At 38.2% G+C, this 18710-nt stretch overlaps 3 protein-coding genes across 3 annotated transcripts; 1 reads left to right on the top strand and 2 right to left on the bottom strand.

Moving 5' to 3' along the window:
• The first annotated feature begins 6 nt into the window (after nucleotides 1-6).
• On the top strand, nucleotides 7-2766 carry LOC105683430 (phospholipase A1 member A-like). Its single transcript, XM_012396011.3, has one exon. It carries the CDS (start codon nucleotides 952-954, stop codon nucleotides 1975-1977), a length of 1026 nt encoding a protein of 341 aa, XP_012251434.1. The 5' UTR covers nucleotides 7-951; the 3' UTR covers nucleotides 1978-2766.
• Nucleotides 2767-3076: 310 nt separating this feature from the next.
• LOC105683428 (ankyrin repeat and MYND domain-containing protein 2) lies at nucleotides 3077-5178 on the bottom strand. Its single transcript, XM_012396009.3, has 3 exons — nucleotides 4945-5178; nucleotides 4283-4660; nucleotides 3077-4172 (listed from the first exon to the last, which is right to left on the bottom strand). Exons 1-3 carry the CDS (start codon nucleotides 5143-5145, stop codon nucleotides 3528-3530), a joined length of 1224 nt encoding a protein of 407 aa, XP_012251432.1. The 5' UTR covers nucleotides 5146-5178; the 3' UTR covers nucleotides 3077-3527.
• A 44-nt stretch (nucleotides 5179-5222) lies between these two features.
• Nucleotides 5223-18467, bottom strand: LOC105683465 (sodium-dependent dopamine transporter). The gene is made up of 12 exons (XM_012396076.3): nucleotides 17830-18467; nucleotides 16243-16412; nucleotides 12288-12422; nucleotides 11131-11446; nucleotides 10917-11055; nucleotides 10694-10828; nucleotides 10209-10312; nucleotides 9905-10142; nucleotides 9711-9839; nucleotides 9412-9612; nucleotides 9161-9328; nucleotides 5223-9080 (listed from the first exon to the last, which is right to left on the bottom strand). The coding sequence occupies exons 2-12, from the start codon at nucleotides 16403-16405 to the stop codon at nucleotides 8859-8861; spliced, it is 1950 nt and encodes a 649-aa protein (XP_012251499.2). The 5' UTR covers nucleotides 16406-16412; nucleotides 17830-18467; the 3' UTR covers nucleotides 5223-8858.
• Nucleotides 18468-18710: the final 243 nt, after the last annotated feature.

Genomic DNA, 18710 nt, shown 5'->3' with positions numbered 1-18710 from the left:
TTCCCCCGTTCTGCATTGAATTTATCCCATGGAACGCAAAAAGTGCGCTTTTCAAATAATTGTCAACTACAACAAAAAAAAAAAAAAAAAAAAGTAATCTACCAACAAATCTTGCGAGAGGAAACTGATTATGTAAGCAAAATAGTGATTGGGATCCCGCAAAAGTTTGAAATCTACAACAGAAGAATTTTTTTAAGAAATGCATACATATATGAACAAAGTGAAAAGAATTATCTTACAAAATTCATCTTCATTCCGCTTTCACTGACTGCTAAAAACATGTGACAACAGATTCTGCAGTTTAAGTTGATTGAGGGATAATACAGATGCCATGCCGATGTCCAAAGCATAACCATCGTGTTTCGAAACTGCGTTCGAATAATAATGAATATTGGGAAAGATTGAATCCGCGGATATCATCACTACTTGAACCGTGGCTTTATTCGGGTTGTGACTTCAAGATCTTACATTACGCAATTACGCCTCAACTCTTTCTTAGAAAGTGACCGGATTCTGCTGTTATTGAATTTGGCTCGGAGTTATAGCGCAATACCATTAGACTTTCCATGGAATCTTTATACTGCAGCTTCCGAGAGTCCATAACACAGTTCTGTATCCAAGCATTGCGTTATCGTGCATTTACTCTGTTTCATAGAAAAAAAAACAAAAACCATAAATGATTATTTTTCAAATAGATGACCTGTGCCCTGTATTTGAAGTCGTGAAAATTTTGCGAACCTAGCGATTCTTATCGGTAAAATTCGTGAACGTGCATGAAAAAATGTGTCACACAGGTATAAGTCGCACTTAAGTTGCGGAAGGGGTCAAACGGTACCGCAAAACGGGACGGTGCAGCCCGTTCGGGTTTAAAATCGAAGTAATTGCTGTCCTCGCACTTAGTCATCAAACTGCTGCGGCACGAAGAGCTCTTTAAAATTCTAACGAATCGAAATGCGAGTGCATTATACAGTTTTTCTCGCCGCTATTCTGCCCTTGGCCCAGGACGCTTTGGCAGCTAAGGGTCCGATCCAGGATGCGATTAACAGCGGCGCGGCGGCGGAATACGACAAAAACGATTGTACCTGGAGAAGAGGCAACGAAAGGGATCTCTGTCCAGACCCAGATGTCCACGTTTTCCTTTATACTCCTGGACAGCCTAAAAGGAAACTCGAAATTGACCAGTCAGATTGGCTGCGTAATGGCCCTTACGAACCGAGAAACGAAAACGTGTTTGTTATCCATGGTTACGCAGGGGGAGATGATACCCTGCCCATCGCGGTCCTGAGGGATGCTTACCTACGAAATGGGAGCTACAATGTCTTCATGGTTGATTGGAGCGTCCTTTCATCGGCGCCCTGCTACCCCGCTGCAGTGGCGAACCTTCGACCGGTGGCAAAGTGCCTCGCGGGAATGTTGACCACCCTTAGGAATCTGGGGCTTGAAATCCACAGAACGACGTGTGTTGGGCATTCATTGGGTGCTCATATTTGTGGAGTTATGGCTAATTACCTGTTCTTCCGACTTCATCGTATCGTTGGACTTGATCCCGCGCGTCCTTTGGTCAGACCAGGGTTCGTCAATAGACTGGACAGTGGGGATGCTGACTTTGTGGAAGTGATACATACCAACGCTGGATACTATGGGGAAATGGGACGAGTTGGCCACGTTGATTTTTGCGTTAACGGAGGGAAACTTCAACCCTTCTGTGAGAACAGAAGCAACGAACAACTCTGCAGTCACGTTTGGGTCGTTTGTTACATGGCCCATAGCGTCGATGGTGACACAAATCTGATGGCGGAACCTTGTTCAAGGAGGTGTCCAGCCGGGCCCAGGATAACTCAGAGGAGCGGGAATAGTTTGGTGATGGGACATCACACGCCAGGGACTGTGAGAGGGTCATTTTGCTTGTCGAGTGTTAATCCTCCTTACTGTCCTAGACATGGACAGGGAAGAGGAGATGAGAGATGTTGCGTTTGAACGTTAGAAGAATGAGGAGATTAAAGGCTTAGAAGGTCTTCTGAGACTGCACATTATTCATTTACCATTGTAAGTAGTGTGTAATTTAAGAGAAATCGTCTGACTCAACTTATTTAAGAGGAAATAACGTTTGCTGTTGCGAAATGAGAAGACAGCGTGGATATTTTTATTCGTATGAAAAAGTGTTATTCGTTCTGTACGCGGAGCGATCGATTTGATATTTATTTAACGAACCCCAGGGGTCCGTTATATTCCGGACTTGAAAGTCTGCATAAGGTGAGGCTGTTTGTTATTCGAAGTGCATCAAGGAAAAACTCTGCATACGCAATAACGAGTGAATACCGCTATACGCTCCACAGAGTGACCCTTGCGCGTGTTACAATTATTATTTGTTTTATCATTATTTTTCGTTATAGCTCTTGTCTCTGGGTCAACAGATGCAAATTCGCTAAGTCGAGCTTTTCTTTGATTTGCCGATGTAATATCCAGAAGTAATCGATCTTTACAGACTTTCACTCAATGATGTCACTTAACGTTATTTATTTCGCAACTGCGAAACCTTATCCCACACGACACAGTCTTATATTTCAGTAGCGAACGTTATTTAAAATTAGCTGGCCGTCCATCACCGTACAGTTCTATTTGCGGGACTAGAAAATTTCAGGTAGATACGTATTCATTCATGCATATTATTATCTATGTATATATATATTTATATTTTCATTAATTTGTATCGACATTTGTTATAATCATGTAATAATTGATTGGAATAAATGAAACCGATTATGAGACAGGTTTTATTTGTTAAATAAAAATTTTCAGCTACACATTTTTGCTAAGGAGAAACCGAGGAAGAAACATTTTCAAACAAGTGTCGAGACGATAAATTATCGATGATTCAGGAAAATCATTGAAATGGAAAATACTGAGAAATTTCTGTCATGTAAATGATAACTTGCTACTCTAGCTGTTAATTATTATATTGCTATGGAGATTATTCGTCGTATCTTTGGATAGATTTGATATCGTTATTGCTGTATGTCAGGCACGTTCATTACAACGGAGGCTATTTCACGACGGAAATAACGTAACGAACGTGTTATATGTACACATATACACATTTTATTGAAAATTATGCACTATAAAAGGTAATCACAAAAAACAACGTCGAAAAACTACGAGAAATAGTCTAAGTACACACGTACACATTGACAATTATAAGAATGGCGGGATGCTCGAGCCGTTTGAATAAAATAATAAAAACGTGGAGTTGACTCTACACTATAAGAAACATAAATCGCAAGGTCAATGATCATTTATTACATTACGTGGTGTAACGTAACACCATAGTAGCTTCCTGGTATGCCGATTGTTTTGACACGTACATGTCTATTTGTGATATATCACGTGATATAGCTATTGGAAGATTTATTTACATTTAACTAAATTGGTCATTTTTGTTTATATTCAATAAATATAGAGCATCCGACGTTAGATTGCTGGTAATATGGCTTTCAAAAAAAAAAAAAAACTCGTGTCATTCGACATAATTAATTAACAGCCAAGTTTTGAAGTCTCGAACTAACCGCGTTAGCTACCTGAGCCCGATCAACATCTGTTAATTTAATGCTAGAACTTTGTCCCAACCTAGCACAAGATTTTTTATGCATGAACCAGTGTAGTCTTTGACATTCTCGATCGCAATACTGAACTGCCTTGCACTTACTGCATTTTTTGGTAGCCTTTTCTTCCCCACAGGTTACACAGATCTGGAGATTATCGGAAAAACCTCTTTGTCCATTAATTGCAGCTGATACAACCGATACTGCAGATGGAGGATCGGTGCTTGCAAGAGTAGCTACCATTTGACGGAAGATCGTGCTTTCTCTGAAAGGAAATTCTCGCACTGTTTCCCGCAAGAAAGCTTCTTGGTATTCAGGATTACCCTCGCTCTTGTTACACTTCAAGAATTTTCTGACTAGCAACTCAACGGGATCAGACTTTTTCTCCTCGCCGTCTTCACTATTTTTATCTTTTTCCGATTTTTCTGCTTTCATTGCCTCCTGTCGCTTCTGGCATTTTGCTACTTCAGCTGTTACGCAACTTAGGTAGTGATACTTAAAAGCCATTACCTCATTCGTCTCAATTCCTCGTCTCATTTCCTTATGGCGCATTGCTTCCAGTACTTTTTGCACCTGAAATATCAACACCAATAATAATAATAATACCAATAACAACAATAATGATAACAGTTATGATTCATTTGGCATAGGATATGAAAGACGAGCAAAATAAATTACCTTACCTTGTTCAAATTTTCAAGTAAACCAGGACATCTTTGTAGATTCAACGCAACTCTGACAGGGTGAACATTGACCTGCATAATGAATTTGTGGAAAGAGTCAGCGAGGTGCGGAGGGAGCATAGGTTCCGTTTGGAGCCCTTGTGGTGTGATATAGTAGTCAATGTCAGCTTTTGGTATAAAATTATTGATTGTAGCGACGCAATCATGGTTTCCGACAAATGCCGCCATCTGAGCTGGGGTACGCCCAACACTGTTAGTTACAGTCAAACGTGCTCCGTGAGACATCAACAAATGACAGAGGTCCGCATTCCCACTCAATGCAGCAAAGTGCAGGGCTGTGTAGGCATGCTCATGTTGTGAAGAATTCACATCTGCACCCTGAGAACAAAATAGAGATAGAATAAAACCAAATACTTCATTTATTATACCAATCTGAATAGTCGATAACTAATCGCATATTTTAAACTGATTAATTGCACTTTGGCAATATTCGTATGCTTTTTGTCGAAAAAAAATTGTAACTAGTGAAAAATGAAATAATTTTGTTTAGAGTATTTCAATGTTTTTAGTCAGAGAGAGTGTTGACGCTATACCGGTAATTAAATAATAATGATCGTGGTGCCTACAATGAACGTAAAATAGTAACATAACACTTAACCTACCTGATCTAGAAGCATCTGAACGATTTCTTTGTTGCCTTTATAGCAGGCATGCTGGAGCGGTGTCATCCCATTTTCATCAACGAAATCAATTTTAATTTTGTTAGCAACGAGCAATGTTTTGAGCTCGGCGATTTCATTCTTGCTGATCTTCGTAAAAATCTCTTTCTCGAAGTCCATCAATCCCTCCGTAGCCGGCGCCATGTTGTTTTGGATGTTTGGATGAAGTGGTGAGTGAGGTCATTCTAGAAGATGTTTCGAGAGGTCTCCGCCGTTTGTAATTGTCAAAATATATTCTAAAGTATTAAAAAACTTACTCATTACCGATGAAATTTTTACAACAATAGGCTGATACGTACTAAAAAAATATTTTTAACATACTTTTACCATACATTTATCTTGACGAAACAATGAAAAATAATTCGCTACTTGACTAAAAGTCCGCAGGTAGTCTCGCTCGTTCAAACCAACGCGCTATAACCAGAGCTCTGGAGCATTGGCAGGACTACAAGAATAATGAGCGATCTGCAAAGACAACAAACAATATTCTATATTATTGGTTTAAGAAACAAACAAATTTTATTGTATAACACCTTTACAATGACGACAATCACGGAATGCTGTTAATAATTTTGAAAAATATGTTGAAAGAAGATTAATAATTATTATATGAAATAATGTAATCTGATATTATGTTTGGCTTATCGTTATCACGTTGTGCTGTGTATGTATGATACAAAGTGGCATTTAAAACTTAAAATACAATTGTTTTGATTAATTAACGTATAAATTAATATCACAATTCACACTAATTGCGCGATACATCAAGTTACGAGTGCTTCACCAATATGGCTCTTGGATAAGCACAGACGTTGAAGCATATTACGATCATTTAGATTATTTAATACATTATATTCATTATATCAATCTATACGTTTGCAATAAACGCACTTCATAAATTCTACGTACTTGATTATTATCATTACTTACTATCGTTATCATTATCATCATCATCATTAATATCATTAGCATAGATCAACAAGGCCTGAACTGCCACCTATGGCTGTGGCAGCAGTTCAGATGCGATGTACAAAATATATATATTTTATTTTTCAACAACAATTATTATGTATATCTAGCGTACAGTTATTTACCATATCATATACGTATTACATAGTTATATACCATCATATTTCATCTTATTTTATAATCAAGTACAACATTAAGTGATTACAATATTGCATTTATTACATTGTGGGCGTACGATAAATTATTCTCCTATGGTAAAAAAAAAATCAATGGTATCCTATAGTGTTCCGTTTGTACAGACCGCAGATGATTTTGTGTATTGCAGTTCTAAACTGAACGCAGGTGCATCGTCACAAAGGGATGTCTCTGAATTATTCAACGAACATAGAAAAGGTCAGAGGTATTTGATCGGGAGTGCATGTATGTGTATAGAATGTGGAATGCAGTAAATTCCTGGCTCAGGTCTAGCCATTCATTCGTTTAATCGATTCTACGATTCCGCGAGTATTTCCGTTTTGTTGTGTACCACGTGCGATCACTGCGATTAAAAAAATCCGATGGATATTTTTCAAGAATATTTTAGGAGGTGGCGTTTCCTAAAATACTCTTGTGTTCCTTTCACTGAAATATTTTCAATTTTTTTGAATTATTATTTTCTGACCTACAAAACGATTTGTAAAAAATTTAAATTATAGAGATTTAATTCACTGTACTCGGAATTGCCCTCATTATACGTATGTCATGTTTTAGTTATTATAAGTATTATATTACGTAAAGTATTTATTGTTTATTTGTTCACTCTTAGTATTTTGCGGTTGTTGATTTGACGTTTCTATAGTCCACACAGCATGCAAACCTGGCCTTGTAGCACAGGTATGGTATAAATTTTTGTTATTAAAAAAGGAAAAAAATAATATTATTAGTTTTTTTTTCTATATAGTATCTATGCAACTACTGAATCTAACAATCTAACAACCATATCGGATGTTCTTCATAGTTTAAATTTACTGCCTCGATATTTTACAGTTTGTCTACAGTGTAATTTATGCTTATGGTTACATGATATCCAAGTTAAGTACACTCTAAGCATTTTAACGTTTCAAAGCTTGGATATATAAATTTTTAATCCAAGACGATTAGCGCCTCAGAATCATCAAATTAATTAATATATTTATATTTATGTTAGCTATACGTTTCAACGAACCTTTTTAGAGGCTATTTATAGTCGCCTATCAGTCGATTTGACTAGTCTTTTTTTCTACCCAGTTAATAATTCAAACAAGCTCGAAATTCTACGGTTTAAATATATTATGTAACAGATCAGGTATCTATCACGTTCACGGTTCTATGAAAAAGTCTCAGCTTTTTATCATTACAGTACGACAAACATTAATAAAATCATAGCTACAGCAGACCTTGGGTGACATAACTGAATGGTGGAACACATATTTAGTATTTTCACAAATATTTCTAGCATCAAAACTGTCAAAGCTGCCTTCAAAACTTGTTGCTTGATTAGGTAATAGTTTTACGAGGCTATCAGAAATTGGTCCTTCGAAAGATAAATTGAATTTTAATTTCGCGTGATCCTTATCACATGACTATTTTTATTGAAACACTATGGCAACTCGATTCAACAGTTACGCCACCTTCTTGTCTCTTAAAATCTACTTAGAATAATATCCAGACTATCTACTTCGCTACTAAAGCCATTACCTATTAGATTGGTTACTTCAAAAAACCATCTGGTCATCAGAAGTAGTTACCATATTCCTTCTACGTATCTTACAAAATGTCGAATCAATAACTTCTACCACTATAACTGAATTATTATTCATTTAAAGCTTCAACTACTATGTATAACATAACTTTTACAACGCAGATAATTTACTTGTTATAATATAATGATAACTTTCTAATTTTATATTTGAATTATATTTCGCTCGTAAAAGTTTCCTTCCCAACTAGAGTAAATTATTAGTACACCCTACGAATAATAGTATGGAGAACTAAACGAGAATTATATCGATTTACCATCGCGAATCTGCACAGTTCTTTCTATTTGTCTAGATTTTTTCGTTATAGATGTAAACGAACTTTGAGATTTAAATACCTATACAATATAACAGATGTCTACATAAATATATATAATATATATATTACTGGGTACTAATGGCGGGTATTATCTGTATTGCATTTATACACGGTTTGCTAAGCTCTAATTATAATTAAATGCGTTTATTATTACACAACTATAGCTTATGCGAAATATTATTGAGACTTCGTTTAGGCGGGTGGTTAGACTGCAATTGTAGGTACTACAGGTCAATAAATCTATGCTACAGGTATGCTTTTCAGACACATTCAACTTCGAAATCGAAGAATGTACTTTGAATAAAGCGCTTATTAATACTATTTATTTACCTATTCTTATTATTCTTATTATTATCATCATCAATTCTACTATATCTTTGATCTCATTTGGTTCAGGTGCGGAAGATGTTGGCTGAAATTTGGCTCTTTTTAGAAGCTACAAAAAGTTGGCTTGACAAGAAAATATTTACAGTAAAGAACTAGCAGACTGATTTTGAAAATTTATTCACGCGAAGCGATTCGACTCGCTGGAAAATTCATATCGTTAATGAAATCACTCACTTTCTCCGTATGGATATAACTGTACGAGTCTCCATCATTCCTCACCTTGTATATTACGGGTAAAAATATTTTAAACCTTTTCATTCGATCACTTGGTACACGACGCGATGGCTATACAGGTGATAAGTTAGTGGGTCGATGCATGGTAGGGATTAAAAATTGCGAATTAGCGATATATTTTAGCAGAGGTAGACCTGAAACTTAGAGCCGGTGAAAATAACGACGCTGTCGTCCTATACCGGCTCAGGCGGTGGATCCCCATTGAAGGACTCACAGGATTGAATGATGACTTCTGTTTGTTCTTTCGTTACGTCTGTTTGTCCATTGGTCATCGGAGGTTCTTCTCCAGGGGGCAAACAGACGCTAGAACTTCGTCGAACCGATCCGTTGGTTGTCGCTATTGACATCTGTTTTTGTTGAGTGTCCCTCCACGGCGTTGTTAAGATTTTTATTCTCTGAATGCGAAATTTTAAAAGTTAGAAACTGAAAGGGATTATTTTTTAGATCCCAATCAATTAAAGGCGTTTTAACCGACCTGTAAAAATGTTCCTGGAGTCGTGAGAAGCTTGTAAATAGCGACGCCAGGAATCATGGCTATTGAAGAGGAAGCTATTATCCATCCGAGAATATTCGCCCATAAGGGATAGACGTAATCCTCATAGGTGAGGGGCTCGTAACCCATCAAACCGTAGACGATAATGAACTGTGCGTAGAAAAAAAAAAAATTGCAAAAAATTGCGAATAAATGCTGTTATAAACTCATGCGGTATACTACTGTCATCTTACCATTAGAAACAATGGTGCGACAAATTTCCAACAAACTCTCCAGTAAATTCCTGGAGAAAAGCCAATCATGTCTTTTATATCCGCGCAAAAACGATCGGTTCCATAAATCCAACTGACGGCTATCGCCTCGGCAAGTACAGCGAAGAGCATCGAATAGCCAGCGGCATAACGGTCGAGAAGATGGAAGAAGTAAAACCCACCCTTGAATTAACATGAAAATATTTTTTTTTACTAAAATGAATAGACGCGCGTCGTTTTCCTTGCCAATCGAAAATGCGATGAAATCAATGCTTTCTCACCTGCGAACAGGAGGCTAAGCCGACGAGAAAGTAGAGAGTGAATAAACAAGCAACGAAAATTTCTCTGTGGTTACCAATCAGCGGAAATTCGTCACTCAAGGCAGTTATTATGGCTTCAGATCCTCCGAACTGTAACGACGAAATACACCGTTATTTTATTGCAGCTGATATTTTATGAGATTTAGATTACGTACGGAACTATCGAGGCCCAGAGTAAGGAGCATCATGAAGAATATCAATGCCCAAAAAATAGATCCTGGCATGGTGGCGATGGCCGCTGGATAGACGATAAAAACTAGACCTGGACCTTCCGTCGCGACATCCTCTATTTCCCTGCCACTTGCATGGGCCATGTAACCCAGAACCGAGAATATTACGAAACCAGCGATGAAAGATGTCACGCTGTTTATCACACTCGTTAAAATGGCGTCCCTGAGAATCGAAAACGAGATATAAATTTTTTACTTCCTCATTATTATCCAAAAAATTAATGCTCACTTGTAAACATTGTTGTGATACTTGTTGTAGCTCGCGTACGCCAAAAGGACTCCAAAACCCGGCCCAAGGGAGAAGAATACCTGCGTTGCTGCGTCGACCCAAACCTAAATCCGCAACATTTATAATCATAGGAGTAATAATAACGCTGATAAAAATAATATGTCCACAGCTACGGGGTAAGAACTCAAAGTCCCTAATGGCCAGCGTATAATATGACAGCTACATCGAGTCTCCATTTCCTCCCCCTTCTCGGTCACTTGATCTTTTTTCTTTTACCCCCATGCCTTCTGACCGCATTATGATGCATTACCATGAGTCTGGATTTTCCGACCCCTGAGTAATAACTCCTGAAAATCCAACCCTCTTTCCCGTAGCGGTGTCAGTCGAATTCCACTCGATTATTTTACGCGCAGCAAGTCAGTAAAACAATTATTGATGATGTTTATGTGTAAATATATCCAGACGAGTCATAAGTTTTTACTCACCTCAGCTTTTGTTATCGCCGAGAAATTTGGACTCAGATAGTACTTTATACCCTCCGCACTTCCTGGTAACGTTATTCCCCTGACCAATAGAATTAACAAGACTGCGTATGGGAAAAGAGCCGTGAACCATACAACCTGTGGAATAAAACGAATTCATAGAAGATTTCATTATCTTTAATCGCTCAAATGATTTGAAATTGAATTTGTTACGAATCTATCTCACTTTTCCAGATGTTGAAATACCCTTCCACAATGAAAAGTAACATATTACGTAAACCACCAGCAAACACATCGCTATGTCCCATTTCACAGCCCCGAGATCATGAAGACCTCCGCTTTCGTGAAGTTCTAATATCGCCCGGCTGCGAAAATAAAATTTTGAAAGAATTTTTTTTATTTTCAAATTTTCCACAAATAGAAAATCCCAGTTTTCTTACGTGAAATATTCTTGAGCAGCGCTGGTGTACTTGGAGTCATTGCCGTAGTCATTCATGAGGGTGATATTTCTGATTCCCCCGAACGCGTATCGGGATAAATTTCCGCGAAAATCATCATCAGCTAGACCGTAACCACCGACAAAAGTGGTATTAACGTCGAGGGTACGACACCTGGGAGTGTTCCACGGATTGTCGCAAGTTGTCCAAGGCAACATGCCGGCAAATGAAGCAAAGAAGTAACGTAGAGCCCAGGCTATTATTACGTTGTAATAAAAATCCACGTAAAAAGCTATGAGTGCAACGGCGTAACCGATTCCTATAATGTGCAGGAAAAAAAAAAAGAAATCATTCAGTCAAAGATATGACCAAAAAGTTGATTCATCTTTATATGTATAAAATCTATTTCCCTATTTTCGAACGATAGATGAATTTTTCAAAATTCCAACCATTGATGGGAGAGTTCTGGGGCCGACAAAAACGCTATGGCATTTTTTTTTTTGCTTATATATTTCTTCGTTTTTTTTCTTGTCGAGTAATTCAAGTGAGAAATGTCCATCTTTAAGGGTGACCGTAAGGGCGTATAAACTGAGGGTGAGAGGTGGGAGGTGAGGTAGTAGCTCAAGCTCTGGTAGGGTGGAAGCGAAGCTTAAAATCTGCGGAAATGGAAGTCCCATGCCTTTTTCCCCGCAAGTAACGTTAGAAATCGTACCGCTCAACCTCGCCAACCTGAACACCGTCCTTTTCCCCGCCTCCCAACCAAGCCCGACAATTGTCCCTTAAGTGACGCGTAGAGAGGATGGTGAAAAAGAATGGAAAGAGTGAAAAGTGAGTGCGGCCGCTATCCCGCTTCTGGAATACCAATGTTTCAGAGGAAAATATACTCGCCCTGAACTTATACTACTCTTATACTCCTAATACTTTTATCCAACGTCTTTTTATACGGTATGTACACCCGTACACTTTACACCAAGCTTTAAGAAATATAAAAAAGCCAAAAATTTATTAGCGGCAGAATTAATTTAATTTAACTCAGAATCGTAAACACCACTTTGCACTCTCTTTAGAAATACACGGGGTCGTATACTGAAATAAAAACTTGAGAATTTCGTCTTCGTTTTCTCCGATAATAACTGAAGTAAATACATATAATAGTTTACCTTTCAGAAGCGGTACCAAACGACCCCAGCAAGTAATCGCTCCTTTTCTATTGAATTGTCCCAACGCCAATTCCATGTAGAATAATGGAATACCACCGACGACCAGCATGACGCAGTAAGGGACGAGAAACGCTCCTGCGAATAAATAACATTTCTTTGGACATTTGGACAATTGAGAAAAATTAAAGATGAAACGCGCGTATTACATGCGCATAATATATGTGACCTAATGAACTGGTTATACCGAGCTGCAGAAATTCTGACAACGCTCAAAATTCTCCATTGTTAAATCTGCAAGAGGTGGTAATTGTAGGGGGTGAAATTCAGAGTACCGCACTTTAGACGGGGACTGCTAGCCGAGCTTCGACAGGGGTGAGAATAAGACATATTATTCTACATGCTACATAATATAGGGAGGTAGACTTATAAACGGCGAAGAAATATTATATAAAAATTATAGGCATTGCGATGGAGAATTTATTCTAAAAGCTAGGGCTTGATAATGAGAACCTTCAATAACACAAAGGAACCATCAGACGGTCAAGAGAATAAATTTGAAGAAACGACAACATTTAGTTCAATTCTTTTTGATTTTCACGTCTCGTGAAAAGTTTTTGTTCGAAAGTTTCCGCTACAGGAAAATTCAGGCGGGACTTTAATGGGACTATGTCAAGGGAGCAGCTGGTCTTCGTTCAGAGAAAGAGATGGTTGTTAAACGATAAGAACGTAAAGCTTAGGTATATGTATAATAAGTTGTAGGTGTGTAATGTGTATGTATTAGTAAGCTAAGGAAGGAACGGCTAGAGGCAGGGATGAGTCTTCCTTAGATGTAATTGCTTCCTAATCTCTTGAGCGCGTGCCTTCGCCTGGAAGATCATCCCTCGATTTTGTCCAGCATCTCATCTTTTCTCATCTCTGCAGTAGGACCTTGTGAGGATGAATTTTATCTAATTTTACGCAATAATATGTCAAGAATAAGAAAAGCAAGAAACCCATCCCGAATGTCATGCAAAAAAGGGAAAAAAGGAATGGCGACATTTGGATCGCAGGTAAAAGTTGGGGATGCCATGATTAGTTTGTTTTTTTTTGGGCTACAAAAATCATGGTAAATTGTGTAAAAAGTGCGGCTGTATTGTGGCTGTACGGGAGTTTATGATGAAGATGAGAAAATCGGCGATGGAATTTAAAGCAAAAGAATAATAATAAAAATCGAACGACGAATTAAGTCACGGGGCTTGTTGCGAACGATCCCTGCAGGGATTTTCAGGGATCAACAGGTTCCTCCTTCAATCTATACCCCGCCCCTCGAGAGCTTTGCCAAGTAGTCACAGACGACTGCCACACTAGAGGGCAAATTCTTGATTTTTCTTACCTCAAAAGTGAAGAATTTTCTCTTCGCCCATCCTGCAAGTAGTCATGGCAACGATCCGAGAGTATAATCTTATTACGCGGGGGATATTGTCTTTGATTTTTATTAAATTCTCGACATTTCTTCTGCTTATTATATCGGTTAACATTTTTAGGGTAAAATAACTCGGGGACGATATTTTAATCATCTGCAACAGTTTCCGCGTGGGATTTCGTTTTATTTCAATTAGTTGATCGTACGATAATTATTTTCTTTCTCGATTGAACGTACATTACATTTTGATATTTTTTATTATAAGCTCGATCGACCGGTCTATCTATAATTATTTCTTATTGTTTGCTTATTTACTTTTTTTTCCTGTTGCCAGAATGTCCTGAATTATTTGTTCCACCCTTACGCGTTTCTACTCTTCTGCGCAGAGGTGTCAAGAGCAAACATCCGGTTTTAGATGGGTTTCCGGTCCGTCTTTTACTTTGATCCGACTTGCCAAGACCTTGTTCACTGTATAGGTATGACCTACCTGAATAAAATAAAGCAAAAACGACTCCTAACTAAAAAAATTTCACGTTCAAAATGTGACTCGGGTAATTTCTTTTCCATTGTACATAAACTGGAACTATGTATTTATGGTCAAAAGATGTCCGGTATGATAAATTATGATTGATTAATGTAATTGAAAATTAGCGACCGATCTTGCCCATCCTAATGGTGCAACCCTCCTCTCCGTCTGTCTCTGGCTCTCCTCTCTATCGTTCTCTTTAATTGTGTTAGCGGCCGCTTTTGAGAAGCGAAGCGCTGGAACAGCTTCTGTATCGTCGACAGCCGTCCTTTTAATCACATTCCTACACCCTATATACGGAGGGTCTTGATAGAGGGCTAATGGCGTCGCGACGATCAAGGAGAACCTATACCTGTATATATTTAGACAAAAGTTACCGTATATCTAACTTTAGATGTCCGACGAACGCCATGATACCATCCAAATACAATTACACTGTACCGAGCGTTGTGGTTTTCATAAAATGAATTTATTCCAAGTTTTATTCTAAAATCAAATTCAAATCCACAGGGGACGGTACGAGGCAGCATCTTCAATACTTTTTCTCCTTCACTTTACAACCTGGCGGGGTGATATTTTGTTATCAAAGTGACCAGCTGCAAGTTGCACCGCAGAAGCGTCAGCTTTTGTCTAAAGCAATTTCCGTTGGTAGAGCGATGAGCAGAATACATATATAATCTACAAACTGGACTGCATTTAGTTTACCCATTGCTTTTTCTGAGCCCGTCAGCCGCACGAGCGGGTCCTCTGCAACGGCATAGCATCCAGCTGGAAAACGTCGCACGTGAAATTCCTCTGGAGCGGGTCATTTTCCGTTTAGTAAATGGCAATTAGCCACCTCGTTAACACCGTATTACTACGGCGGGGTGTATATTACTCGGTTATTTTAAGCCGAAACTTAATTTTATTACAATTTTAGCCTTCCAAGAATAATTTTAATGCCCGAATTAACCGTGACTTTCTTAATTAGAAATATTACACCACGACGTAATGCGTTATTCCGATTACGAACGGTGTAAAAGTTCGGCAAATTTTATACACGTACACACGTTACAATACTTCACCTAATCGTCGACCAAAATTTTTCGAAAAACTTCAAATCATCTCCTTGTCATCGTCGACTAATTCATAGCACATCTGAGTACAGTATAGTACAACCTGCCGTGTTCAGGCTCAAGAATTTCCCAACTTTTTTCACCTCCAACTATACCGCGCTACACACGGTTCAAGTTCAAAGTAAGTAACATTGGGGTTGAGTTTAATTGTTTCCTGTAGATTATACCGCCCTAAAAATTAAGTCTGAATTGAGCTTTATAATTATGTAACATCGTGTCGCGTTAGAACGTAAATTAAAAATTATTAAATTGGTACCATATATCGTGAAAAAATTTCTGCAGGTTTTCAAACTTATACAATCTAGATTTTTATTCAAATCAGATTCTCACACAAATTTTATAATTCCGCCCCTGATCCCTTTCTTCAGTTTTTATTGATTTATTTTTCTATTCTATTACATTCTTTTATTCGCGGATCAAAAAATGAACGGAAAAAAAAAAAAAATTGAAAAAATGGGCACTTAACTTCGGAGTCACTCGAAATAATAATGGACTTAGCAGTGGCACGGCTATGAAAGACTGATTGGATTAAACTTCCATTAAAAATAAATACCTGCAGCATGGGACTCAATGAACGCTATCGCACGACGCGCAGAGAATTTTGCCACCCTAAAATAATTGAATAACAATTCGTGCAGGAACGGTGCTGCGAGTACGGTATATAAAGTCTCGCACCTATGTACTATAATGTAACTGCAATTCAAACTTTATTTATTCTACAGTCATTGAATATTTGACCGTATAATTCACCAACGGTAAAGCATGGCGCTCTTTGAGGGTACGAAGAAAAAAATAGTAAACATGATGCAATTTGAGTAAACGAAGTAAAAAATGGACAAGCTTCAGCTCGGATTGTTGTACCGAAATGAGAAAGAAGAAAAAATTGATAAATGAATGAGAAATGATACTCACCACCTCCATTTTTGTAGCAAAGGTAGGGAAACCTCCAAACATTGGCGAGATCTACCGCAAAGCCGATGACGGACAGAAGGAAATCAACTTTTCCCGACCAAGTTTCCCTCCGTTCGATATCGATGTCACCTGGAGTAGGCGATTTCATTACCCTCGACGCCATGACGATCCTGATGAACGATAAACATTAATGCGATGAAAAAGAAGAGACAACGATTGAAAATAATGACAGAATATGACGGCGATGATATAACGCGATGAATAGATAATAATTCGCTCGACGTATTTACAATGTATTATACGCGATGTGGGCTTTAATTTTTAAAAAACCTCGAGCTCCGCAGGGGCAGAGGTTATTGTGATATGGTTGTTAATGTGGGGTTGACAAGTAAGTTATCGATGGTCCTTAACGCCAAAACACTCAACCCTTAACAAGCCCCATTGTGCGTGGACGTCGTCCTGCAGAATCGGCGATATAGCCCCGGTCAATCCACGATTTATATAAATGCAGGTAGATATTTCGAATAGGTGATGATTATGATAACTGATATATAGCGGTTGAAGTTGAGAGTTTTCTGTCAACCGCACGATGTTATATGATATATCTGTTGTATAATATGCGTACGATATATAATGAATTATTGTTCGTTCGAATAATAGATCACGTATTATATTTTATCACAGATGATCGTGAACGGATTCAAATTTTGTCGTTATAAAAACTATGCTATATAGAAGTCGGAGTGTATTACATCCCTACCGCCGGCATACGACACGCCGACTTATATATAATTCTATTTTCCGAGTTAAAATTCGATTTGTTCGGTAACTCTCATGGTATAACAATGAGAAATTTTACACTTATAAATCATCTTATGGTACGTACCTACATTTTCTCACGTCCTAATGATTTTTTCCGTTTTTCAGAATTATTTATTTACGAGTAGAAGTATATGAGGCGAGAAAATTGCAGAGGAAACACGGATTAAGATTGTAGAGTGGGCGTAGGTGACGGTTATTACGCCTTTAAGTCTTTATCCGACAACAGGTCAGCGCTTTAATAAGTAGTATGAAAAAACGGTCAAGAATCAAGAAAACTAGAAGATAATACCAGCTCGTTAAACAATGAATAAAACAATTCAACTATTCGATATAACGTTCCCGTTGAAAATTTAGAGTCATGCCCTCAATTTTAGAAAACCTTCACTGAAAATTTTACTCGCTTCTTTTTCGAATGTTACAAACTAAATTCAGAATAAAAATGATCGTGCAAATCTTCCGATGAATAAGTGGCGTGAAAGAAGAAAGAAAGAAAAAAATCACCTACAAATTCAATTATTAGAATATAATAAAGAGGGGATAAAATTAAGTGAAATGAAGCGAAATCTGAATGAAGAATCGAATCGAAGAGCGCACGTTCCGCGTATATACCTCTGTGTGATAATAAATTTGAAATTGAATGGGAGATGAACTTTACTTGGAGATCGATGAACCATGAAATGTGGAGGATTAGGGATAATACTTCTTACATTTATTTTTTCGGATGAAAATTGTACGTATTTATTTTCTGTAAAGAAAAAGACTTACCTCCTCGGTGTCGCAAGGGCAGCTACTGCGCAACGATCGCGATGCTACGGTAACGTGGGACAGCGAGGAACTGCAGCCCAAACTCGAAGGACCTGCTGAAAGGCCACGCGACGCCGAAGACCACAACTCGCCACAGGGTCAAGATCAACTCAAAACTTGTGTCTGTCAAACCCATTCCCGCTCTAAAGTAAACGGTGTGAACACAGTTTAGAATTTTTTTTACGAAATAGCACGTATGTACCTTGCGTATTCTGTAACGAATGGAATTTATGCGACACCGAATACAATTGCTTTCAAATCCCCAAATCGGTTCTCGACCAAATTTGCGGTAAGAAAACTGTATGAAATGATGTATTCAGGTGGAGGCCGACTGTACAATGTGCAACCGACTTCTCTGGCCTTTTTCAGGATCCCGAAATTGGAAGCTAACTAATTTTTAACCCATGTATGCAGATCACCGCTCGTAACCGCGCCCGAAGTCATCGATTTGACGTTAATACGTGAATAATTAATGTTTTGCAGATTTAAACATTCTCAAAGCCATTGCTGTAATTATTTGGGTACTGATATTCAAGTTATTCGAATGTCACGTCGACCTGTCAATTTATTTTCAAATGGCAAGGACCGTGCGCGAGACCTCGACGCTTCTACGGCTCTAAAAGGAGCAAATGACAAATCTGGGCAAAGATCTTGCGCTTATACGGGCGCTAAATAATCGCCGCGAGAGAAACGGCCAATCAGAAGACTCCGTTACCTGAGAATACAAAGGGGTGGGATTTGAAAGAGCACGGATAGAGAATATGCGATGCGACAGACGTTCGGGTCGAATTATCGAACTCTGCGCCCTAGTTGGTATCAAATTTTTATTCGCATCACTCGTT

The sequence above is a fragment of the Athalia rosae genome, chromosome 3 (assembly GCF_917208135.1).
Source record: "Athalia rosae chromosome 3, iyAthRosa1.1, whole genome shotgun sequence".
NCBI classification, from domain to species: domain Eukaryota; kingdom Metazoa; phylum Arthropoda; class Insecta; order Hymenoptera; family Athaliidae; genus Athalia; species Athalia rosae.
Note: the sequence above shows the minus strand (reverse complement) of the source record. Positions and strands in the feature narration are given on the sequence as shown.